This window comes from Oncorhynchus gorbuscha, linkage group LG06, assembly GCF_021184085.1.
Source record: "Oncorhynchus gorbuscha isolate QuinsamMale2020 ecotype Even-year linkage group LG06, OgorEven_v1.0, whole genome shotgun sequence".
Taxonomy (NCBI): domain Eukaryota; kingdom Metazoa; phylum Chordata; class Actinopteri; order Salmoniformes; family Salmonidae; genus Oncorhynchus; species Oncorhynchus gorbuscha.
The window spans coordinates 107132103-107158671 of NC_060178.1; the positions used below are offsets into that span (position 1 = coordinate 107132103).

Consider the following 26569-nt stretch of genomic DNA (forward strand, 5'->3'; position numbering starts at 1 on the left):
AGTAGTACTTCTTTATCTCACTCTCTTGTTTCAGCAACACATCTTCCCTAAAAGAGTAGTACTTTTCTCTTCCTTCTGTCTCCATCACAACACAGAACTACAGGGCCTTTGGGTTTTGGAAGCTACATTGTTTATTCTATTTAGATTGTAAGATCCTTTTTGTTTCAACTCAGTGACCTGAGCTCTCCTGCTACTGGCTTGAAGGCAGGTACTCAGGTGAGCTAAAGTACACCACCAACTCAGTAATAACCCATGAATACACCTGCACACAACTTCCCTTCATTCAAAAAGTAGCTTTGAGCTGTATTAAAGGCTGTTATGTATTACCTCAGGTTATAGTGTAGCAGATGTGGTCAGAGTGGAGAGGAGTGGAGAGGAGTGGAGGGGAGAGGAGTGAAGTGGAGTGGGGGAAGTGGATAGGAGAGGAGTGGATGGAGAGGAGTGGAGTGGAGGGAAGTGGAGTGGAGTGGAGAGGAGAGGAGTGGGGGAAGTGGATAGGAGAGGAGTGGAGAGGTGGTAGAGAGGAGTGAAGTGGAGTGGAGGGAAGTGGATAGGAGAGGAGTGGAGAGGAGAGGGGTGGTAGACAGGAGTGGAGAGGAGAAGATAGGAGTGGAGTGGAGAAGAGAGGAGAGGAGCGGGGTGGAGAGAAGTGGAGAGGAGTGGAGAGAGGTGGTAGAGAGGAGTGGAGAGGAGAAGAGAGGAGAGGAGAGAATGGAGTGGAGGAGAAGAGAGGTGAGGAGAGAATAGGAGTGGAGAGGAGTAGAGTGGAGTAGAATAGAATAGAGTAGAATAGAGTAGAGTAGAGCACAGTAGATTAGAGCAGAGCAGAGTATAGTAGAATAGAGCAGAGCAGAGTAGTGGAGAATAGAGCAGAGCAGATTAGATAAAAATTGAAGAGTAGTATAAAAGAAAACAAGAAGAGAAAAGAAGAATAGAGTAGAATAGAATAGAAGAGTAGAATAGAATAAAAGAGTAGAGTAGAATAGAATAGAACAGAGTAGAGTAGAATTGAACAGAATAGAGTAGAATAGAATGAGGTAGAGAATAGAATAGAAGAGTGGAGAGGAGAGTAGAGTGGAGTAGAGTAGAATAGAGTAGAATTGAGAATAGTAGAACAGAATAGAGTAGAACCCAGTAGAGCACAGTAGAATAGAGCACAGTAGAGTAGAGCAGAGCAGAGTAGAGCAGAGCAGATTAGGGTGGAGCAGAAGAGATGACAATTGAAGAGAAGGGTATAAAAGAGAAGAGAAAATAAGAGTAGAGTAGAACACAACTTATTTTCTTATATTCTATTCAGATGTAGATCTATTATGCTGGTGTGAGACAGAGTGTGGAGGAGCATTACTTTATGTCTCCAGTGGTTTTAGCAGCCTGTGGTTCTTACCTTGAGGGCCGGGGGGGCCTTCTTCCCCTGGAGACCCTGGGGATCCATCGTTGCCAGGGGGACCGGGAGAACCCTGTCGAACCTGCGCTGCTAAAATGGCCGCCGGCGTCTTCTGCATGGCATGGCTTGATAGTCTCTCTGGCGAGTGACATAAAAATTCTGTATTACAATAATACCAACAATGTCTGCAAGTGATAGACAATTCACATTCTGTATCATAATAATACCAACACTCTCTGCAAGTGATAGATTCACATTCTGTATCATTGTAACAATGGCCGGGGAAGAAGGCTGGCGTTTTATGTGTCCCCAACCGATTGTGTTTTTTTGTTAGTTTATTTGCGTTGTTTGTAACTTATTTTTAAACTTATTTTGTACATTGCTGCTACAGTCTCTTACGACCGAAAAATAACTTCTGGACATCAGGACCGTGATTACTCACCACGGACTGGCAGAATCTATTTTTTCCTTTAACGACGTGAACGATATACTGCTTCTCGGGAACAGGCCCAGATCCCTGTGATTTGCGTGAAGAAAAGGCAGATATAAAGGGGCCAGAGGGCGGGCTGTCTTCTGAGAATTCGTAGGCAATCGAAATAAACCTCCACTTCCTTCCATTCTGCTAGCAAACGTGAAATCTTTGGAGAATAAAATAGATGACCTACGCGCAAGATTAAACTACCAAAGGACATTCAAAACTGTAATATCTTATGTTTCACGGAGCCGTGGCTGAAAGACGACACTATCAACATACAGCTGGCTGGTTATGAATAACAGCTGGGGCACGATATCTAAGGAAGTCTCGAAGCTATTGCTCGCCTGAGGTAGTGTATCTCATGATAAGCTGTAGACCACACAATCTACTTAGAGAGTTTTCATGTGTATTTGTTGTAGCTGTTTACATATCACCACAGACTGAGGCACTAAGACAGCATTGAATGAGCTGTATTCCGCCATAAGCAAACAAGAAAACGCTCACCCAGAGCTCCTAATAGCCGATGACTTTAACGCAGGGAAACTTGAATCCGTTTTCAAAAATTTAGATCAGCATGTTAAATGTACAACCAGAAGGAAAACAACTCTGGACCACCTTTACTCCACACACAGAGACGCATACAAGTCTCTCCCTCGCCCTCCATTTGGTAAATCTGACCATAATTATATCCTCCTGATTCCTGCCTACAGGCAAAAATTAAAGCAGGGAGCACCCGTGACTAGATCAATAAAAAAGTGGTCAGATGAAGCAGATACTGAACTACAGGACTGTTTTGCATCACAGACTGGAATATGTTCTGGGATTCCTCAGAGGAAATTGAGGAGAACACCACATCAGTCATTGGCTTCATCAATAAGTGCATCGACGACGACGTCCCCCACAGTGACCGTACGTACATACCCCAACCAGAAGCCATGGATTACAGGCAACATCCGCACTGAGCTAAAGGCTAGAGCTGCCACTTTCAAGGAGCGGGACTCTAACCTGGAAGCTCATAAGAAATCCCACTATGCCCTCCGACGAACCATCAAACAAGCAAAGCGTCAAGACAGGACAAAGATCGAATCGTACTACACCGGCTCTGATGCTTGTTGGATGTGGCAGGGCTTGCAAACCATTACAGATTACAAAGTGAAGCACAGCCGAGAGTTGCCCAGTGACACGAGCCTACCAGACAAGCTAAACCACTTCTATGCTCGCTTCGAGGCAAATAACACGGAAACATGCATGAGAGCACCAGCTGTTCTGGAAGACTGTGTGATCACGCTCTCTGCAGCCGATGTGTGTAAGACCTTTAAACAGGTCAACATTCACAAGGCCGTGGGGCCAGACAGATTACCAGGATGTGTACTGTGAGTATGCACTGACCAACTGGCAAATGTCTTCACTGACATTTTCAACCTCTCCCTGTCCGAGTCTGTAATACCAACATGTTTTAAGCAGACCACCATAGTCCCCGTGCCCAAGAACACTAAGGTAACCTGCCTAAATGACTACCGACCCGTAGCACTCACATCTGTAGCCATGAAGTGCTTTGAAAAGCTGGTCATGGCTCACATCAACACCAATCCCAAACCCACTCAATTTGCATACCGCCCAAACAGATCCACAGATGATGCAATCTCTATTGCACTCCACACTGTCATTTCCCACCTGGACAAAAGGAACACCTACGTGAGAATGCTGTTCATTGACTACAGCTCAGCGTTCAACACCATGCTGCCCACAAAGCTCATCACTAAGCTAAGGACTCTAGGACTAAACACCTCCCTCTGCAACTGGATCCTGGACTTCCTGACGGGCTGGCCCCAGATGGGAAGGATACGTAGGTAACGACACAGCCGCCTTAGTCATAGACTGTTCTCTCTGCTACCGCACGGCAAGCAGTACCGGAGCACCAAGTCTAGATCAAAGGGGCTTCTACCCCCAAGCCATAATACTCCTGAACATCTAATCAAATGTCTAACCAGACTATTTACATTGCCCCCCCTTTCCCACCGCAGCTACTCTCTGTTGTTATCATCTATATATAGTCACTTTAATAACTCTACCTACATGTACATATTACCTCAACTAACCGGTGTCCCTGCACATTGACTGTGTACCGGTATCCCCCTGTATATATTCTCCACATTGACTGTGTACCGGTATCCCCCTGTATATAGTCTCCACATTGACTGTGTACCGGTATCCCCCTGTATATATTCTCCACATTGACTGTGTACCGGTATCCCCCTGTATATATTCTCCACATTGACTGTGTACCGGTATCCCCCTGTATATAGTCTCCACATTGACTGTGTACCGGTATCCCCCTGTATATAGTCTCCACATTGACTGTGTACCGGTATACCCCTGTATATAGTCTCCACATTGACTGTGTACCGGTATCCCCCTGTATATAGTCTCCACATTGACTGTGTACCGGTATACCCCTGTATATAGTCTCCACATTGACTGTGTACCGGTATCCCCCTGTATATAGTCTCCACATTGACTGTGTACCGGTATACCCCTGTATATAGTCTCCACATTGACTGTGTACCGGTATCCCCCTGTATATATTCTCCACATTGACTGTGTACCGGTATACCCCTGTATATATTCTCGCTATTGTTTTTTTTTACTGATGCTCTTTAATTACTTGTTACTTTTATTTCTTATTCTTATCCATATTTTTTTAAACTGCATTGTTGGTTAAATAAGCATTTCACTGTAATGTCTACACCTGTTGTATTCAGCATTTCACTGTTAGGTCTACACCTGTTGTATTCAGCATTTCACTGTAACGTCTACACCTGTTGTATTCAGCATTTCACTGTAACGTCTACACCTGTTGTATTCAGCATTTCACTGTTAGGTCTACACCTGTTGTATTCAGCATTTCACTGTAACGTCTACACCTGTTGTATTCAGCATTTCACTGTAACGTCTACACCTGTTGTATTCGGCGCATGTGACTAATAACATTTGATTTGATCATATACCAACACTCTCTGCAAGTGATAGACAATTCAAGAGCTTGTGACTATAAGGTTCTATCTGCAAAAAGATGATTCTGAGATAATTGGCTTTAAAGTTCCAAAGCCTCATTGGTTTGAATTTAACAACATGAATTGGGCTATTTAGACTACTATATAGGTAGAAAACATCGAACAGAACAATGATATGTCCATAACTCAGAACCTTACAGGCCCAACCGTAGAATAGGTGATACAGTAGCTCATTAGTTAGTTAGGATATGTACTAAACTGAGGCTTGCATACCACTCTGCCATTCAATATCACAACACAGTAACAGAACAATGATATGTCCATAACTCAGAACCTTACAGGCCCAACCGTAGAATAGGTGATACAGTAGCTCATTAGTTAGTTAGGATATGTACTAAACTGAGGCTTGCATACCACTCTGCCATTCAATATCACAACACAGTAACAGAACAATGATATGTCCATAACTCAGAACCTTACAGGCCCAACGGTAGAATAGGTGATACAGTAGCTCATTAGTTAGTTAGGATATGTACTAAACTGAGGCTTGCATACCACTCTGCCATTCAATATCACAACACAGTAACAGAACAATGATATGTCCATAACTCAGAACCTTACAGGCCCAACGGTAGAATAGGTGATACAGTAGCTCATTAGTTAGTTAGGATATGTACTAAACTGAGGCTTGCATACCACTCTGCCATTCAATATCACAACACAGTAACAGAACAATGATATGTCCATAACTCAGAACCTTACAGGCCCAACGGTAGAATAGGTGATACAGTAGCTCATTAGTTAGTTAGGATATGTACTAAACTGAGGCTTGCATACCACTCTGCCATTCAATATCACAACACAGTAACAGAACAATGATATGTCCATAACTCAGAACCTTACAGGCCCAACGGTAGAATAGGTGATACAGTAGCTCATTAGTTAGTTAGGATATGTACTAAACTGAGGCTTGCATACCACTCCGCCATTCAATATCACAACACAGTGGCAGAACAATAAATTACCTTCACCCAGCATGAACTGTTCTTTTACTTGGGACTCTTTTACTTCCTGAAGAACTAAGGCAACAATATCCAATTTAGATTTCCCCCCCGATTTAGAAATCCCTTTCCTTAAAACAAAGGGACCCCCTGAAGGATAAATTGGGTCGACAACAAGTTAGGATTCAGACGTAACATCTGTACCTTCAAACAACCGCAATACTTCATTCCGGATAAACATTTTAATTTCCTCCATGGAGTTGGCATCATTCTGTGAGAGAGAGAGAGAGAGAGAGAGAGAGAGGGAGAGAGGGAGAGAGAGAGAGAGAGAGAGAGAGAGAGAGAGAGAGAGAGAGAGAGAGAGAGAGAGAGAGAGAGAGAGAGAGAGAGAGAGAGAGAGAGAGAGAGAGACAGGCATAAGAGAGAGAAACAGAAACAGAATAACACAAACTTAACCAAAACGTCTTTAACAGATTAAGAAAATGTAATTAGCGAGACAGCAGTAGTTCATATTTTATTCAACGTGTTATAAAATTGCAGTGGCTTCAGAGATAAAGAGATGCAATGCTTCATGGCATAATAATCAACTCCTCTCTCCCTGTTTCCCTGTTTCCCTGCCATCTATCTCAGGCTCAAAGTAAGATTGCTGTTTGCTCAGAATGTTTGTGTGGAGAGAGCCTTGAATTGTAGAGGAGAACATTGGCAACAAAATGGAATGGAAATCCTAGCTGTGGAAATGCTCTTGCAGAGTTCCATATTCTTCTGACTGCCCAAGGAAACGATTGAGAAATGCATTATAATACTGTATTTCTGGTGGACTCCAGATAGTGGTACGGATAAAGGAATGGGATTTATGAGTGTGAGGCTCCACTAAACACCAAGTAGTATGAACAACTAGAATAAACCCAGGGAGAAAAACATGGACTTGTGTGTTTGAAACACCTTTGCAATCAGAGCTTAAACCTCATATACTGTTATAATGAACTGTGATCATCTGTGGACCATTTTCTAAAAGGTTCTTCGTATTGTCTGTGTCTTGACAGGTAGAGGAGAGGATGAAACCAAACCCGGGGAACTTTATAAAGGTATGAAAGTAACAATATTCAGGGCCATTTTCGAACATCGATATTGATCACTCAAATATTATCGTGTTCTATTGCGACTGGTTTAAAAACAGGGTACTTGTATTTTGGCAGTGCTGAATACCGCGGGATGAGTTGCCAATGTACTTTTGTGTTTAATAGGGTCACTGTTCCGTTTCTAGGAGAGAAAGATATAGGAGGGTAACCCTTTAGTACTTGTTTTCTTGGCATTCAGAAGTATTTCATCTCTGTTGTGTTATGTAACCCTCTACATCAGGGGTGTCAAAGTCAAATGGACGGAGGGCCAAATAAAAAATTTAGCTACAAGCCGAGGGCCGGACTGTTCGAATGTTCATTGAAAATTTTTTAAATGACGCATATAGTCTAGTGAACCTAATTGAACCTACTGAAAACCTAACAAATATATTCCAATATGATCAGATAAATAAAGCAATATTTTCTTATGGCTCTGTCAGTAATCTTTAATTTTCAACAGACACAAAAGACAAATTTCCTTTATATAAAAATCCCCATAACATGAACATTAAATGAAAGAAACCGGTATTCAAGGCACCATCAGTAGCCTATATTTTCTATTTTAGCAAAAGTGGGCTAAATTTACTTCAAAGAAAAAAACAATAATAGCAATTTTCTATCATCCACTCAACTGAAATATTTTTAAAATATAATTGGATTGAAATACAATAAAATAAAGTGCAAAAATCTATTAATCAAAAACAACACTTTGTTTAAGGAGAAGTAACATGCAGTGAAAACAAATATTAAACTTTAACTTTTAAACTTGAACTGAGTAAAAACTCTAAATATGTGATTGCACAGTAATGTTCACTTGTTTGAGGTTGAGGGTGATACTTGGTGGTGTCCCATCTTTTCCACAAGTTCATCAATGTTCGGGGTAAGGCTCTGAGCTGAGGAAATCCTCAGAATTGAGTGGAGGTGTTCAGCAGTAAGTCGACTTCTGTGTGATGTTTTGTTCAAGTTCATCAAAGAAAACAGTTGTTCACACAGGTATGTGCTGCCAAACATAGACAACGTTTGAGCAGCCTGGATGCGCAGCTGGGGCATTGTGTCGGGAGGAAACGGGCGAACTCCGCAGCACCCACTGCCGCATATTTTGCCCTCAGTGCATCATTGCATTGGAGGTCAATCAACTCCATTTGGAGGTTTGGTGGTGAGCTTTCCACGTCAACAGCAAATGGGTTACCGAGCAGTTCCAACCTGCTTTTTTGTGCTTCAAAGTCAGCAAATCGGCGTCGAAAGTCAGCGGCAAGCATACCTATTTTATCAGCCAACTGTGCGCTCGGGAACGCACTGGTAGAGAGCTTCTCTTTCATGGTCTGGCAGCTGGGAAAGTGGCTCAAATTTTCTTTCCGCATCTGCGTCTCCCACAGAGTCAGTTTGGTTTTAAATGCCTTCACTGTACTGTACATATCAGAGATGACACGATCCCGACCCTGCAGCTGCAAGTTCATTGCATTCAGATGACTCGTAATGTCACACAGAAAAGCCATTTCACACAGAAACATTTCGTCTCGGAGTTGTGTTGTGTCTTTCCCTTTGCTGTCCAAGAACAGACAAATCTCCTCACGAAGCTCGAAACATCTTTGAAGCACCTTTCCCTGGCTTAGCCATCGCACCTCTGTGTGATAAGGCAAATCACCATGCTCCGTTTCTAACTCCGTCAGAAATGCCGTGAACTGGCGGTGATTCAAACCTTTGGCTCTGATAAAGTTAACTGTGCGCGTGATGATGCTCATTACATGCTCCATTTTCAAGGCTTTACCGCACAACGCTTCCTGGTGTATGATACAATGATAAGCTGTCAGCTCACCTGTCGCGTTTTCCTCTCGCATCTTTTCCCGTATCTTCGCGACCAGTCCGCTCCTGTGTCCACACATCGCAGGTGCTCCGTCGGTTGTCAAACCCACGAGTTTTTCCCAAGGCAGCTCCATCTCATTTACACATCTTGACACCTCTTCATACAAATCATGCCCCGTAGTTGTGCCATGCATAGGACGTAAAGCCAAAAACTCCTCTGTCACGCTTAGGCTGGAGTCCACTCCGCGGATGAAAATTGACAACTGGGCAATGTCAGAAATGTCGGTGCTCTCATCCACAGCCAAGGAATATGCAATGAAATCTTTTCCCTTTTTCACAAGCTGCTCTTTTAGATTGATGGACAACTGGTCTACTCTCTCGGCAATGGTGTTTCTGCTCAGACTCACATTTAAAAAGAGTTGCCTTTTTCTGGGCAAACTTCGTCACAAACTTTAATCATGCAGTTTTTGATGAAATCCCCTCCGTAAATGGCCGGGCTGATTTAGCGATCTCTTCTGCCAAAATAAAACTGGCCTTGACAGCAGCCTGGCCTTGTGATTTGGCTTTTTTGAACAGAGCCTGTCGAGATTTGAGGCCTCGTTTTAATTCCTCTGCCTTTTGTAGCCTTTGTTCCATGTCCATATTCTTGTTTTTGTCCGCGTGTTTAGTTTCATAATGTCGTCTCAGATTATACTCTTTCAGTACCGCCACACTTTCTCCACACAGAAGACACACAGGTTTTCCAGCTACCTCCGTGAACAAATACTCCGACTCCCACCTTGTTTGAAACCCCGGTTCTCAGTGTCCACCTTCCGTTTTGCCATTTTTGATGGGTATCTGAAAGTTAATTTTACTGTGATGCTGACAACTGCTGTGCCAATAAATATTGAAATGAAGCAGCCTACTGCTCGGTGCGTCACCGTTGCATTGTGGGAAATGTAGTATTGGTGCGTGTAAAAGATCTGCGGGCTGCCGGCTTGCTGCGGTCTGCGGGCCGGTTCTAATAATAAATCAAGATCATCCCAGGGGCCGTAAAAAACCTTCTCGCGGGCCGGATGTGGCCCGCGGGCCTTGACTCTGACATATGTGCTCTACATGCTGCGTGTAGAATAGCTGTGACACACAGAGGTATTTTTCCATCCTCTCTAGCTCTCTCCTCACTCCCACGCTCTCTCCTTCTCTCTCTCCTCACTCCCACACTCTCTCCTTCTCTCTCTCCTCACTCCCACACTCTCTCCTTCTCTCTCTCCTCACTCCCACACTCTCTCCTTCTCTCTCTCCTCACTCCCATGCTCTCTCCTTCTCTCTCTCCTCACTCCCACGCTCTCTCCTTCTCTCTATCCTCACTCCCACGCTCTCTCCTTCTCTCTCTCCTCACTCCCACGCTCTCTCCTTCTCTCTCTCCTCACGCCCACGCTCTCTCCTTCTCTCTCTCCTCACTCCCACGCTCTCTCCTTCTCTCTCTCCTCACTCCCACGCTCTCTCCTTCTCTCTCTCCTCACTCCCACGCTCTCTCCTCTCTTTCCTCACTCCCACACTCTCTCCTTCTCCCTCTCCTCACTCCCACACTCTCTCCTTCTCTCTCTCCTCACTCCCACGCTCTCTCCTTCTCTCTCTCCTCACTCCCACGCTCTCTCCTTCTCTCTCTCCTCACTTCCACACTCTCTCCTTCTCTTCTCTCCTCACTCCCACGCTCTCTCCTTCTCTCTCTCCTCACTTCCACGCTCTCTCCTTATCCCTCTCCTCACTCCCACACTCTCTCCTTCTCTCTCTTCTCACTCCCACACTCTCCTTCTCTCTCTCCTCACTCCCACGCTCTCTCCTCTCTTTCCTCTCTCCCACGCTCTCTCCTTCTCTCTCTCCTCACTCCCACACTCTCTCCTTCCCACTCTCCTCACTCCCACGCTCTCTCCTCTCTTTCCTCACTCCCACACTCGCTCCTTCTCTCTCTCCTCTCTCCCACACTCTCTCCTTCTCTCTCTCCTCACCCCCACACTCTCTCCTTCTCTCTCTCCTCTCTACCACGCTCTCTCCTTCTCTCTCTCCTCACTCCCACACTCTCTCCTTCTCTCTCCTCACTCCCACGCTCTCTCCTTCTCTCTCTCCTCACTCCCAAGCTCTCTCCATCTCTCTCCTTCTCTCTATTCCTCTCTCCTTTCCTCGCTCTCTCTCCTTTCCTCCTTCTCTCTCCTTTCCTCCCTCTCTCTCCTTTCCTCCCTCTCTCTCTAATTTCCTCCATTTCTCTCCTTTCCTCTCTCTCTCATTTCTTCCATCTCTCTCCTTTCTTCCATCTCTCTCATTTCTTCCATCTCTCTTTTTCCCTCTCTCCTTCACTCTCTCTCTTTCCCTCTCTCTTTCCCTCTCTCTAGCCCTCTCTCCTTCCCTCTCTCTCTTTCCCTCTCTCCTTCCCTCTCTCTCTTTCCCTCTCTCCTTCCCTCTCTCTCTAGCCGTCTCTCCTTCCCTCTCTCTCTAGCCGTCTCTCCTTCCCTCTCTGCGCTCCTCTCTCTCTAGCCCTTCTCTCCTTCCCTCTCTCCCGACCCCCCTGTGGGTTGAGCTGATCAGGAGTGGGAGGTGAGGAGCAGAAACAACCTAGCTGGCTTCATTATGTCTATCTGTTATCTGCTGTGTCATATGTTGCTCCACACAGCTCCACACAACTCTATGCTACTGCAGTACTGCATTCATTTACAGAGAAAGAGAGATATACGCTAATTACTTAGACCACTGAAGAAAGGAGGATGTTTAGATTCTATAATTATGTGTGATAGACAAACGGGCATAGACAAACACACACAAAAATGTGGAGCATGAATTTCTATGGGTTTATGGTTGGAATATGAGTGTTGGGAGATCTCTGTTGGGAGATCTCTATGAGTGTTGGGAGATCTCTGTAAAACATACCTTGAAGGGGTGTACATAAGACATTCACAACACCTTTATAAAACAGGTCATGACACCTTTATGACAGGATTATTCACAACACCTTTATAAAACAGGTCATGACACCTTTATGACAGGATTATTCACAACACCTTTATAAAACAGGTCATGACACCTTTATGACAGGATTATTCACAACACCTTTATAAAACAGGTCATGACACCTTTATGACAGGATAATTCACAATACCAGAGGGCTTGGTGTGTTTGGTGGAGATATAACCAACGTACCAGAGGGCTTGGTGTGTTTGGTGGAGATATAACTACGTACCAGAGGGCTTGGTGTGTTTGGAGGAGATATAACCAACGTACCAGAGGGCTTGGTGTGTTTGGTGGAGATATAACAACGTACCAGAGGGCTTGGTGTGTTTGGAGGAGATATAACAACGTACCAGAGGGCTTGGTGTGTTTGGAGGAGATATAACAACGTACCAGAGGACTTGGTGTGTTTGGAGGAGATATAACAACGTACCAGAGGGCTTGGTGTGTTTGGAGGAGATATAACCAACGTACCAGAGGGCTTGGTGTGTTTGGGGAAGATATAAATACGTACCAGAGGGCTTGGTGTGTTTGGAGGAGATATAACCAACGTACCAGAGGGCTTGGTGTGTTTGGGGGAGATATAACAACGTACCAGAGGGCTTGGTGTGTTTGGAGGAGATATAACAACGTACCAGAGGGCTTGGTGTGTTTGGAGGAGATATAACCAACGTACCAGAGGGCTTGGTGTGTTTGGGGGAGATATAACAACGTACCAGAGGGCTTGGTGTGTTTGGTGGAGATATAACTACGTACCAGAGGGCTTGGTGTGTTTGTAGGAGATATAACCAACGTACCAGAGGGCTTGGTGTCTTTGGTGGAGATATAACCAACGTACCAGAGGGCTTGGTGTGTTTGGAGGAGATATAACCAATGTACCAGAGGGCTTGGTGTGTTTGGTGGAGATATAACAACGTACCAGAGGGCTTGGTGTGTTTGGTGGAGATATAACAACGTACCAGAGGGCTTGGTGTGTTTGGAGGAGATATAACAACGTACCAGAGGGCTTGGTGTGTTTGGAGGAGATATAACAACGTACCAGAGGGCTTGGTGTGTTTGGTGGAGATATAACAACGTACCAGAGGGCTTGGTGTGTTTGGAGGAGATATAACCAACGTACCAGAGGGCTTGGTGTGTTTGGAGGAGATATAACCAATGTACCAGAGGGCTTGGTGTGTTTGGTGGAGATATAACAACGTACCAGAGGGCTTGGTGTGTTTGGTGGAGATATAACAACGTACCAGAGGGCTTGGTGTGTTTGGAGGAGATATAATCAACGTACCAGAGGCCATGATGTGTTTGGAGGAGATATAATCAACGTACCAGAGGCCATGATGTGTTTGGAGGAGATATAATCAACGTACCAGAGGCCATGATGTGTTTGGAGGAGATATAACCAACGTACCAGAGGGCTTGGTGTGTTAGGAGGAGATATAATCAACGTACCAGAGGCCATGATGTGTTTGGGGAACATATAACTACGTACCAGAGGGCTTGGTGTGTTTGGAGGAGATATAATCAACGTACCAGAGGCCATGATGTGTTTGGAGGAGATATAATCAACGTACCAGAGGCCATGATGTGTTTGGGGGACATATAACTACGTACCAGAGGGCTTGGTGTGTTTGGAGGAGATATAATCAACGTACCAGAGGCCATGATGTGTTTGGAGGAGATATAATCAACGTACCAGAGGCCATGATGTGTTTGGTGGAGATATGGAGGAGATATAACCAACGTACCAGAGGGCTTGGTGTGTTTGGAGGAGATATAACAACGTACCAGAGGGCTTGGTGTGTTTGGAGGAGATATAACCAACGTACCAGAGGGCTTGGTGTGTCTGGGGGAGATATAACCAACGTACCAGAGGGCTTGATGTGTTTGGAGGAGATATAACCAACGTACCAGAGGCCATGATGTGTTTGGGGGAGATATAACAACGTACCAGAAGGCTTGGTGTGTTTGGAGGAGATATAATCAACGTACCAGAGGGCTTGGTGTGTTTGGAGGAGATATAATCAACGTACTAGAGGGCTTGGTGTGTTTGGAGGAGATATAATCAACGTACCAGAGGCCATGATGTGTTTGGGGGAGATATAACCAACAAACCAGAGGGCTTTGTGTGTTTGGCGGAGATATAACCAACGTACCAGAGGGCATGATGTGTTTGGGGGAGATATAACAACGTACCAGAGGGCTTGGTATGTTTGGAGGAGATATAACCAACGTACCAGAGGGCTTGGTGTGTTTGGGGGAGATAGAACCAACGTACCAGAGGGCTTGGTGTGTTTGGAGGAGATATAACAACGTACCAGAGGGCTTGGTGATGCTATGGGACCTGGGGGGCCAGGGTCTCCTCGGTGGCCTTGGGGCCCAATAGGTCCCACTATTCCTGGGTCTCCTGTCCTTCCCCTCTCTCCTTGGACTCCCCTCGCTCCAGGTATCCCCGGGTCCCCCTGCAGTAGGAGATCAGTAAAGAACAATGAAATCAAATTTGTATTGGTCATGTACACATATTTAGCAGATGTTATTGAAGGGTGTAGTGAAATGCTTATGTTCCTAGTTCCAACAGTGCAGTAATACCTGACCATATAAAACAATACATATACGTTCCAATATACCAATATGTATAATGATTAAATCTAGCTGGCTGGTGAGCTCCCGCCATGTGGTTTACAGTTCACCCTCCGGTTTCCAATTCAGATCTACAATCACTTTATTTAACTAGGCCATCATTGTAAATAAGAAAATGTTCTTAATTGACTTGCCTGGTTAAATAAAAGGGTGAGGGGGTTGTTGTCAGTCCCACTCCAGACTGTACCGGAGGCTTTCTGATAGAGCATCGGCATAAGGCCACTCTGGCTTTGGGCTGATACTGTCGCTACCAACGCCTCAGCATTACACAAACAGTCCTCATCCAGCCATTACCCTAATTGAGCCCACTCAGATACACATCCCCAGGGACTGTGGCCAATTCTGTCACCATGTATTTTAGCTCTCCTACAAACCGCCATCAATAGCATTTATAAACAGATTACACTGTAGAAGACTGTGACAGGGCTTTAGAAACAGATTACACTGTAGAAGACTGTGACAGGGCTTTAGAAACAGATTACACTGTAGAAGACTGTGACAGGGCTTTAGAAACGGATTACACTGTAGGAGACTGTGACAGGGCTTTAGAAACAGATTACACTGTAGATGACTGTGACAGGGCTTTAGAAATAGATTACACTGTAGGAGACTGTGACAGGGCTTTAGAAACAGATTACACTGTAGGAGACTGTGACAGGGCTTTAGAAACAGATTACACTGTAGAAGACTGTGACAGGGCTTTATAAACAGATTACACTGTAGAAGACTGTGACAGGGCTTTAGAAACTGATTACACTGTAGAAGACTGTGACAGGGCTTTAGAAACATATTACACTGTAGAAGACTGTGACAGGGCTTTATAAACAGATTACACTGTAGAAGACTGTGACAGGGCTTTATAAACAGATTACACTGTAGAAGACTGTGACAGGGCTTTATAAACAGATTGCACTGTAGAAGACTGTGACAGGGCTTTATAAACAGATTACACTGTAGAAGACTGTGACAGGGCTTTATAAACAGATTACACTGTAGAAGACTGTGACAGGGCTTTAGAAACAGATTACACCGTAGAAGACTGTGACAGGGCTTTATAAACAGATTACACTGTAGAAGACTGTGACAGGGCTTTAGAAACAGATTACACTGTAGAAGACTGTGACAGGGCTTTATAAATAGGGGTTTCAGAAATACAATGGTGGCATACAAAATGCATTGAATTTCAGATGCCTTTATCAAATTCTTAGGCACCTCAGGGGGAAAAACATGTGTTTCTATGCATCATTGCCTTTTGGTTGAGTTATGTTCTGTGTGATATTTTTCCATCACAAACAATGAGTTGTGTTTATGGAAAACCGCGTCAGAGAAACAAAATAAAGGTGCTTACCCGTTCTCCCTTGGATCCTCTGTCTCCTAGTCTACCTGTGGCTCCCTGTAAGAAGAAAAACAGATCACAGTATGAACACATGACAGAGGAGTGCAGGTTCTGTCTGAAATACTCTGCGCTGATTGCAGAGAGACAGAGAAGTCCCTCCAGACCAGAGAGAAGAGCAAAGAGCACTGCTAAATAATTGGATATTTGGAATGAAGATGACCCCAAGGCTCGTCTTCTCTCTCTTTACCCACTCCTCTCTTTGTCTTCTCTCCTTTCCTCCCTCTCTCCAAATCTGACTTTCCTCCTCTCCTCTCCTCTTCTATCCTCTCCTCTCCTCTTCTCTCCTCTCCTAGCACTCAAAAGCACACTGCTTTTGTTCAGACACCCACTGAGGCCAACGTGGGTCTAATCTGTTGCTCTGTAATCACCCCCATCAACATCAACCAATCCTCCACTTTCAGGGTCATTTAATGATTGCTTATCATTTTAAATTTGCCAACCCACGCTTGTGTCTTAGCTTATTCACATTCTAAAAAGGTTTATTGTTGCAATAACTAGACTGCCAGGTCCCGTTATAATCTTAACAATTGGTGGCAGCAGTGAAGTGATTGACAAGATGTCGTTCATTCCAAATTCTCAATCAAAAAACAACCTTTTTAAATGATTCTGGGATGACTGTTGTTCCTGTGTCTGAGGATGTATGGAGTTCTCCAAGGACTGTGTTTCACCTTCCACAGTGTCTGTCACAGCTTCCCTGCATCACATAGCCCCACTTCCCTCTGTGGACTGTATGCCTCCTCCCTCCCTCCCTCCCTCCCTCGCTCCCTCCCTCCCTCCCTCCCTCGCTGGGAGAGAAACACCTGTCGTTAGCTCTATGTGCAACACTGCTCTCAGAACTACACCTCTCCATTCTCCTCTCCTCTCTTGCTTTCCAGGTCTCCCTCGCTCCCTCCATCTCACTGACTGTATAACCCCTGGGAACATCTTTGTATCCATTTACTGTGAGGATTACTGTCTCCATGCAAAATGCAATCTGGCACGATCATGTGGTTTTAAAAGCAACGGGCAGCAGCGAACTCTGTTCTCCTCCTCCTCGCCTACATTCATCTGCAGCCTCTCTCTATTTTTTATTTATGCTATGTTATTCCCCAACGCCTGATGGGAGGCTTACATCTATCATCGTGCCCACTGAATTCGACTTCCATCGTCGCTCTCTGGGCCTGGCATTAAACCTCAAAGCCAGATCATTGCAGTACAGTGAGAGGAGTTTTTAGGGAATGTTTAGAATAGGAGCACATTCACCTGCTAGATGGCACTGTTGCCCCACCAAATGATTGAGAACAAGAGCTACACCATCTAACAACAAGGCATTAAAATCTCCCTCTCTCCCTCCCCCTCTCCCTCTCTCCCTCTCCCCCTCTCTCCCTCTCTCCCTCTCTGCCTCTCCCCCTCTCTCCCTCTCCAAGATGTTGTTGATGGAAGTGGGTGAAATAATAAGAAGTTGGCCCTTCCTTCCTCTCACTGTTAAGATCTCTGTGATATAGACTGACAGATGTACCAATGTTCCGACCAGTTACTCTATCTGTTATAGTTCAGCTAATTAGAATGGAAATGATGGTGAATCATACTGTTATAATTCAGCAAAACAGGGTAGCAAGTTCAAACCCCCGAGCTGACAAGGTACAAATCTGTCGTTCTGCCCCTGAACAGGCAGTTAACCCACTGTTCCTAGGCTGTCATTAGTGACAACAACTAGTGATGTAATATGACAGAGTACGAAACACAACTAGTGATGTCATATGACAGAGTATAAAATACAACTAGTGATGTCATATGACAGAGTATAAAACACAACTAGTGATGTCATATGACAGAGTACGAAACACAACTAGTGATGTCATATGACAGAGTATAAAACACAACTAGTGATGTCATATGACAGAGTACGAAACACAACTAGTGATGTCATATGACAGAGTATAAAATACAACTAGTGATGTCATATGACAGAGTATAAAACACAACTAGTGATGTCATGACAGAGTATAAAACACAACTAGTGATGTCATATGACAGAGTATAAAACACAACTAGTGATGTCATATGACAGAGTATAAAACACAACTAGTGATGTCATATGACAGAGTATAAAACACAACTAGTGATGTCATATGACAGAGTATAAAACACAACTAGTGATGTCATATGACAGAGTACGAAACACAACTAGTGATGTCATATGACAGAGTATAAAACACAACTAGTGATGTCCTATGACAGAGTATAAAACACAACTAGTGATGTCATATGACAGAGTACGAAACACAACTAGTGATGTCATATGACAGAGTATAAAATACAACTAGTGATGTCATATGACAGAGTATGAAACACAACTAGTGATGTCATATGACAGAGTACGAAACACAACTAGTGATGTCATATGACAGAGTACGAAACACAACTAGTGATGTCATATGACAGAGTATAAAATACAACTAGTGATGTCATATGACAGAGTACAAAACACAACTAGTGATGTCATATGACAGAGTATAAAATACAACTAGACATATTTTCAGTAGAGATCACAGTGGCAGTTGTTTTATTTTTTACTCGTTAAGTTTTATCCAAACACTTATCTGCATATGAAAATAGATCATTCTTCTCTTTTTCACAAACAGTTATCTATGACTGCCTCCCAGCATTAACTGTATAGTTAGTATACAAAGACTAAAAGTCAACACAGCCCAACATCTGCAGGATACCTTTGAGTCATTATCATGAAATGGTCTAATATGCAAATAGAAGTGTTTTAATGCACCTGTTGTGATGCCATAGCTCAAGGGCTAGATAACAGCACTACTGTCATGGATGCTGCTGGTACCTCTTTTTGTTGAGGGACATTGTGTGTGTGTGTGTGTGTGTGTGTGTGTGTGTGTGTGTGTGTGTGTGTGTGTGTGTGTGTGTGTGTGTGTGTGTGTGTGTGTGTGTGTGTGTGTGTGTGTGTGTGTGTGTGTGTGTGTGTGTGTGTGTGTGTGTGTGTGTGTGTGTGTCTATGTGTGTGTGTGTGTGTGTGTGTGTGTGTGTGTGTGTGTGTGTGTGTGTGTGTGTGTGTGTGTGTGTGTGTGTGTGTGTGTGTGTGTATGTATGTATGTATGTATGTATGTATGTATGTATGTATGTATGTATGTATGTATGTATGTATGTTATTTTCTCTCACCTCGTACCCAGGAAGTCCATCTTTCCCGGGCCTCCCCTGCTCAAGGAACGACCAGAACACAAAGAAGGAAAACAAAGACATTTTGTATCAACTCCAACAATCCAACGTTCGATCGGGTCGGCCCTGGTGCATTCTGGATATCCGTCTCAAATGGCACTCTATTCCCTATATACTGAAATACAGTCATGTACTACATAGGGAATAGGGCTTTGGTCAAAGTAGTGTACTATATAGGGAATACGGCTCTGGTCAAAGTAGTGTACTATATAGGGAATAGGGCTCTGGTCAAAGTAGTGTACTATATAGGGAATAGGGCTTTGGTCAAAGTAGTGTACTATATAGGGAATAGGGCTCTGGTCAAAGTAGTGTACTATATAGGGAATAGGGCTTTGGTCAAAGTAGTGTACTATATAGGGAATAGGGCTTTGGTCAAAGTAGTGTACTATATAGGGAATAGGGCTTTGGTCAAAGTAGTGTACTATATAGGGAATAGGGCTTTGGTCAAAGTAGTGTACTATATAGGGAATAGGGCTCTGGTCAAAGTAGTGTACTATATAGGGAATAGGGCTCTGGTCAAAGTAGTGTACTATATAGGGAATAGGGCTCTGGTCAAAGTAGTGTACTATATAGGGAATAGGGCTTTGGTCAAAGTAGTGTACTATATAGGGAATAGGGCTTTGGTCAAAGTAGTGTACTATATAGGGAATAGGGCTTTGGTCAAAGTAGTGTACTATATAGGGAATAGGGCTTTGGTCAAAGTAGTGTACTATATAGGGAATAGGGCTTTGGTCAAAGTAGTGTACTATATAGGGAATAGGGCTTTGGTCAAAGTAGTGTACTATATAGGGAATAGGGCTTTGGTCAAAGTAGTGTACTATATAGGGAATAGGGCTTTGGTCAAAGTAGTGTACTATATAGGGAATAGGGCTTTGGTCAAAGTAGTGTACTATATAGGGAATAGGGCTTTGGTCAAAGTAGTGTACTATATAGGGAATAGGGCTCTGGTCAAAGTAGTGTACTATATAGGGAATAGGGCTCTGGTCAAAGTAGTGTACTATATAGGGAATAGGGCTCTGGTCAAAGTAGTGTACTATATAGGGAATAGGGCTTTGGTCAAAGTAGTGTACTATATAGGGAATAGGGCTTTGGTCAAAGTAGTGTACTATATAGGGAATAGGGCTTTGGTCAAAGTAGTGTACTATATAGGGAATAGGGCTTTGGTCAAAGTAGTGTACTATATAGGGAATAGGGCTTTGGTCAAAGTAGTGTACTATATAGGGAATAGGGCTTTGGTCAAAGTAGTGTACTATATAGGGAATAGGGCTTCGGTCAAAGTAGTGTACTATATAGGGAATAGGGCTTTGGTCAAAGTAGTGTACTATATAGGGAATAGGGCTTTGGTCAAAGTAGTGCACTATATAGGGAATAGGGCTTTGGTCAAAGTAGTGTACTATATAGGGAATAGGGCTCTGGTCAAAGTAGTGCACTATATAGGGAATAGGGCTCTGGTCAAAGTAGTGCACTATATAGGGAATAGGGCTTTGGTCAAAGTAGTGTACTATATAGGGAATAGGGCTTTGGTCAAAGTAGTGTACTATATAGGGAATAGGGCTTTGGTCAAAGTAGTGTACTATATAGGGAATAGGGCTTTGGTCAAAGTAGTGTACTATATAGGGAATAGGGCTTTGGTCAAAGTAGTGTACTATATAGGGAATAGGGCTTTGGTCAAAGTAGTGTACTATATAGGGAATAGGGCTTTGGTTCAAAGTAGTGTACTATATAGGGAATAGGGCTCTGGTCAAAGTAGTGCACTATATAGGGAATAGGGCTTTTGTCAAAGTAGTGTACTATATAGGGAATAGGGCTCTGGTCAAAGTAGTGTACTATATGGTGAAAAGGGCTCTGGTCAAAGTAGTGCACTATATGGTGAAAAGGGCTTTGGTCAAAGTAGTGCACTATATAGGGAAAAGGGCTTTGGTCAAAGTAGTGCACTATATAGGGAATAGGGCTTTGGTCAAAGTAGTGCACTATATAGGGAATATGGCTTTGGTCAAAGTAGTGCACTATATAGGGAATAGGGCTTTGGTCAAAGTAGTGCACTATATAGGGAATAGGGCTCTGGTCAAAGTAGTGCACTATATAGGGAATAGGGCTCTGGTCAAAGTAGTGCACTATATAGGGAATAGGGCTTTGGTCAAAGTAGTGTACTACATAGGGAATAGGGCTCTGGTCAAAGTAGTGTACTATATAGGGAATAGGGCTCTGGTCAAAGTAGTGTACTACATAGGGAATAGGGCTTTGGTCAAAGTAGTGTACTACATAGGGAATAGGGCTCTGGTCAAAGTAGTGTACTATATAGGGAATAGGGCTTTGGTCAAAGTAGTGTACTATGTAGGGCATAGGGCTCTGGTCAAAGTAGTGTACTATATAGGGAATAGGGCTCTGGTCAAAGTAGTGTACTATATAGGGAATAGGGCTCTGGTCAAAGTAGTGTACTATATAGGGAATAGGGCTCTGGTCAAAGTAGTGTACTATATAGGGAATAGGGCTCTGGTCAAAGTAGTGTACTATATAGGGAATAGGGCTTTGGTCAAAGTAGTGTACTATATAGGGAATAGGGCTTTGGTCAAAGTAGTGTACTATATAGGGAATAGGGCTTTGGTCAAAGTAGTGTACTATATAGGGAATAGGGCTTTGGTCAAAGTAGTGTACTATATAGGGAATAGGGCTTTGGTCAAAGTAGTGTACTATATAGGGAATAGGGCTCTGGTCAAAGTAGTGTACTATATAGGGAATAGGGCTCTGGTCAAAGTAGTGTACTATATAGGGAATAGGGCTCTGGTCAAAGTAGTGTACTATATAGGGAATAGGGCTTTGGTCAAAGTAGTGTACTATATAGGGAATAGGGCTTTGGTCAAAGTAGTGTACTATATAGGGAATAGGGCTTTGGTTAAAGTAGTGTACTATATAGGGAATAGGGCTTTGGTCAAAGTAGTGTACTATATAGGGAATAGGGCTTTGGTCAAAGTAGTGTACTATATAGGCAATAGGGCTTTGGTCAAAGTAGTGTACTATATAGGGAATAGGGCTTTGGTCAAAGTAGTGTACTATATAGGGAATAGGGCTTTGGTCAAAGTAGTGTACTATATAGGGAATAGGGCTTTGGTCAAAGTAGTGTACTATATAGGGAATAGGGCTCTGGTCAAAGTAGTGTACTATATAGGGAATAGGGCTCTGGTCAAAGTAGTGTACTATATAGGGAATAGGGCTCTGGTCAAAGTAGTGTACTATATAGGGAATAGGGCTTTGGTCAAAGTAGTGTACTATATAGGGAATAGGGCTTTGGTCAAAGTAGTGTACTATATAGGGAATAGGGCTTTGGTCAAAGTAGTGTACTATATAGGGAATAGGGCTCTGGTCAAAGTAGTGTACTATATAGGGAATAGGGCTCTGGTCAAAGTAGTGTACTATATAGGGAATAGGGCTTTGGTCAAAGTAGTGTACTATATAGGGAATAGGGCTTTGGTCAAAGTAGTGTACTATATAGGGAATAGGGCTTTGGTCAAAGTAGTGTACTATATAGGGAATAGGGCTTTGGTCAAAGTAGTGTACTATATAGGGAATAGGGCTTTGGTCAAAGTAGTGTACTATATAGGGAATAGGGCTCTGGTCAAAGTAGTGCACTATATAGGGAATAGGGTGCCGTTTGTGACAGACAGAGTAATCTCTCTCCACAGTTAATGGGATATCTGAAGCGTGGGATAACGATGGTGATTGCTGTGTGAACACTAATGTTCCACTCTCTGCTTACAGACTGATGGAATTATAACTAAAGAAACCATTTCTGATGATAATAACATACAATAATGTCATCGTTCTGCAAAACAAGCCTGGACTAATAAGCTTATTAAAACCAGATTTAAACAGATTGTCCCTTAAATCAAGCTCTTTCATTGACATGGAAATGCAGACATCTATGGTAAATGTAACACAGCACTTGGCTCTGCAATGTGATGGACTGTGTTGTTATCAATATAAACTATGTCTACCGGCAAACTGGCAGTCTGAGCCTATACAGTCATAGAGGAACACATCTCTCTCAGCAATAAGTAGGAACCATCTACTCTCTGTTCATTGGGAACATTTGCATATTCAGACCCTTTGACTTTTCCCACGTTTTCTTACGTTGCAGCCTTATTCTAAAATGGATTAAATAAAGATGTTTCATATTTCATTTTTTGTTGTTGATAAATTAGCATTTCTAAAAACCTGTTTTTTCTTTGTCATTATGGGGTATTGTGTGTAGATTGATGATGGCGGGAAAACAATTGAATCAATATTTGAATAAGGCTGAAACGTAACAAAAATGTGGAAAAGGTCAAGGGGTCTGAATACTTTCCAAAGGCCCTGTATGTACTGTACATAGAGTGACATTTCACTTGGCTCTGCATGTTCACTCTTAGAAACAAAGGTTCCAAAAGGGTTCTTCGGCTGTCCGGAAAAGTTTAACCTTTTTTGGTTCCAGGTAGAACCCCTTTTGTTTCCAGGTAGAACCCTTTCGGGTTACATTTAGAAAGGGTCCTACATGGAACCCAAAAGGGTTAAACCTGGAACCAAAAAGGGTTCTTCAAAGGATTCTTCTATGGGAAAGGCGAAAAACCCTTTAAGGTTCTTTAAAGCACCTTTTTGTTCTAGGTGTATCTCCCGTTGAGGGTAGGTGTCTAATCAGGTGTATGGACTATCTCCCGTTGAGGGTAGGTGTCTAATCAGGTGTATGGACTATCTCCCGTTGAGGGTAGGTGTCTAATCAGGGGTATGGACTATATCCCGTTGAGGGTAGGTGTCTAATCAGGGGTATGGACTATATCCCGTTGAGGGTAGGTGTCTAATCAGGTGTATGGACTATCTCCCGTTGAGGGTAGGTGTCTAATCAGGTGTATGGACTATCTCCCGTTGAGGGTAGGTGTCTAATCAGGTGTATGGACTATATCCCGTTGAGGGTAGGTGTCTAATCAGGTGTATGGACTATCTCCCGTTGAGGGTAGGTGTCTAATCAGGTGTATGGACTATCTCCCGTTGAGGGTAGGTGTCTAATCAGGGGTATGGACTATCTCCCGTTGAGGGTAGGTGTCTAATCAGGTGTATGGACTATCTCCCGTTGAGGGTAGGTGTCTAATCAGGTGTATGGACTAACCTCCCGTTGAGGGTAGGTATCTAATCAGGGGTATGGACTATCTCCCGTTGAGGGTAGGTATCTAATCAGGGGTATGGACTATCTCCCGTTGAGGGTAGGTGTCTAATCAGGGGTATGAGGAAAGAGGAGCAGAGGTAAAGTAAAATCCTTACAGGAGCACCTTGGGGTCCCTCAGGTCCTGGGAATCCTGTCTCCCCCAGCGGGCCCCTCTCACCCTGTCAGGGAATAAACACTCATATGTGTCACTGTTACTGTTACTGTGTGTGACAGAGAGAAGGAGGGATGCCTTTGACTGACAGCTGACAGAGTGAGAGAAAAAGAGAGAGCGAGAGCGAGAGAGAGAGAGAGTGAGAGTGAGAGTGAGTGAGAGTGAGTGAGTGAGTGAGTGAGAGAGCGAGAGAGTGAGTGAGAGAGTGAGTGAGAGTGAGAGTGAGAGTGAGAGAGAGAGAGAGAGAGAGAGAGAGAGAGAGAGAGAGAGAGAGAGAGAGAGCAAGCGAGAGAGCAAGAGAGAGAGAGAGAGAAAAGCATCCGGCTTACTTACCGGTTCCCCAGGGATCCCCGAATCACCACGAGCTCCAGGTTTCCCCTGTCAATCACACAGACAGGATGAGAATGCCCCACATTAAACAGCTTCTCAGACAGGTTTTATATATCTACCCATCTATGTTAGCTAGCACCTCAACACTGTCCTGTCCAGCAGGTATTACTGTACTACAGCCCTCTAAGTGGGTGTACATCTGCACGACTGTTCACTGGGTATAGTATTACATCTGCAGGACTGTGCACTGGGTCTAGTATTACATCTGAAGGACTGTTCACTGGGTTTAGTATTACATCTGAAGGACTGTTCACTGGGTCTAGTATTACATCTGAAGGACTGTTCACTGGGTATAGTATTACATCTGAAGGACTGTTCACTGAGTATAGTATTACATCTGTTCATCTGAAGGACTGTTCACTGGGTCTAGTATTACATCTGAAGGACTGTTCACTGGGTATAGTATTACATCTGAGGGACTGTTCACTGGGTATAGTATTACATCTGTTCATCTGAAGGACTGTTCACTGGGTATAGTATTACATCTGTTCATCTGAAGGACTGTTCACTGGGTATAGTATTACATCTGTTCATATGAAGGACTGTTCACTGGGTATAGTATTACATCTGTTCATCTGAAGTACTGTTCACTGGGTATAGTATTACATCTGTTCATATGAAGGACTGTTCACTGGGTATAGTATTACATCTGTTCATCTGAAGGACTGTTCACTGGGTATAGTATTACATCTGTTCATCTGAAGGACTGTTCACTGGGTATAGTATTACATCTGTTCATATGAAGGACTGTTCACTGGGTATAGTATTACATCTGTTCATATGAAGGACTGTTCACTGGGTATAGTATTACATCTGTTCATCTGAAGGACTGTTCACTGGGTATAGTATTACATCTGAAGGACTGTTCACTGGGTATAGTATTACATCTGAGGGACTGTTCACTGGGTATAGTATTACATCTGTTCATCTGAAGGACTGTTCACTGGGTATAGTATTACATCTGAGGGACTGTTCACTGGGTATAGTATTACATCTGAGGGACTGTTCACTGGGTATAGTATTACATCTGAAGGACTGTTCACTGGGTATAGTATTACATCTGTTCATCTGAAGGACTGTTCACTGGGTATAGTATGACATCTGAAGGACTGTTCACTGGGTCTAGTATTACATCTGAGGGACTGTTCACTGGGTATAGTATTACATCTGAAGGACTGTTCACTGGGTATATTATTACATCTGAGGGACTGTTCACTGGGTATAGTATTACATCTGTTCATCTGAAGGACTGTTCACTGGGTATAGTATTACATCTGTTCATCTGAAGGACTGTTCACTGGGTATAGTATTACATCTGAAGGACTGTTCACTGGGTATAGTATTACATCTGAGGGACTGTTCACTGGGTATAGTATTACATCTGTTCATCTGAAGGACTGTTCACTGGGTATAGTATTACATCTGAGGGACTGTTCACTGGGTATAGTATTACATCTGAGGGACTGTTCACTGGGTATAGTATTACATCTGAAGGACTGTTCACTGGGTATAGTATTACATCTGTTCATCTGAAGGACTGTTCACTGGGTATAGTATGACATCTGAAGGACTGTTCACTGGGTCTAGTATTACATCTGAAGGACTGTTCACTGGGTATAGTATTACATCTGAATGACTGTTCACTGGGTATATTATTACATCTGAGGGACTGTTCACTGGGTATAGTATTACATCTGTTCATCTGAAGGACTGTTCACTGGGTATAGTATTACATCTGTTCATCTGAAGGACTGTTCACTGGGTATAGTATTACATCTGAAGGACTGTTCACTGGGTATAGTATTACATC

General features: G+C 43.4%; 1 protein-coding gene across 1 annotated transcript in view; it reads right to left on the minus strand.

Annotated features, from left to right (window-relative positions):
* The window catches only part of LOC124038794 (collagen alpha-1(XIX) chain-like), a 78945-nt gene that overhangs the window by 14010 nt on the left and 38366 nt on the right, over nucleotides 1-26569 (minus strand). The window contains exons 7-13 of the mRNA XM_046354857.1: nucleotides 24703-24747; nucleotides 24314-24376; nucleotides 18968-19003; nucleotides 15757-15801; nucleotides 14087-14230; nucleotides 6079-6145; nucleotides 1385-1522 (exon numbers count right to left, since the gene is read on the minus strand). Coding sequence (XP_046210813.1) covers nucleotides 1385-1522; nucleotides 6079-6145; nucleotides 14087-14230; nucleotides 15757-15801; nucleotides 18968-19003; nucleotides 24314-24376; nucleotides 24703-24747 — 538 coding nt within the window. The remainder of the gene's footprint in view (nucleotides 1-1384; nucleotides 1523-6078; nucleotides 6146-14086; nucleotides 14231-15756; nucleotides 15802-18967; nucleotides 19004-24313; nucleotides 24377-24702; nucleotides 24748-26569) is intronic.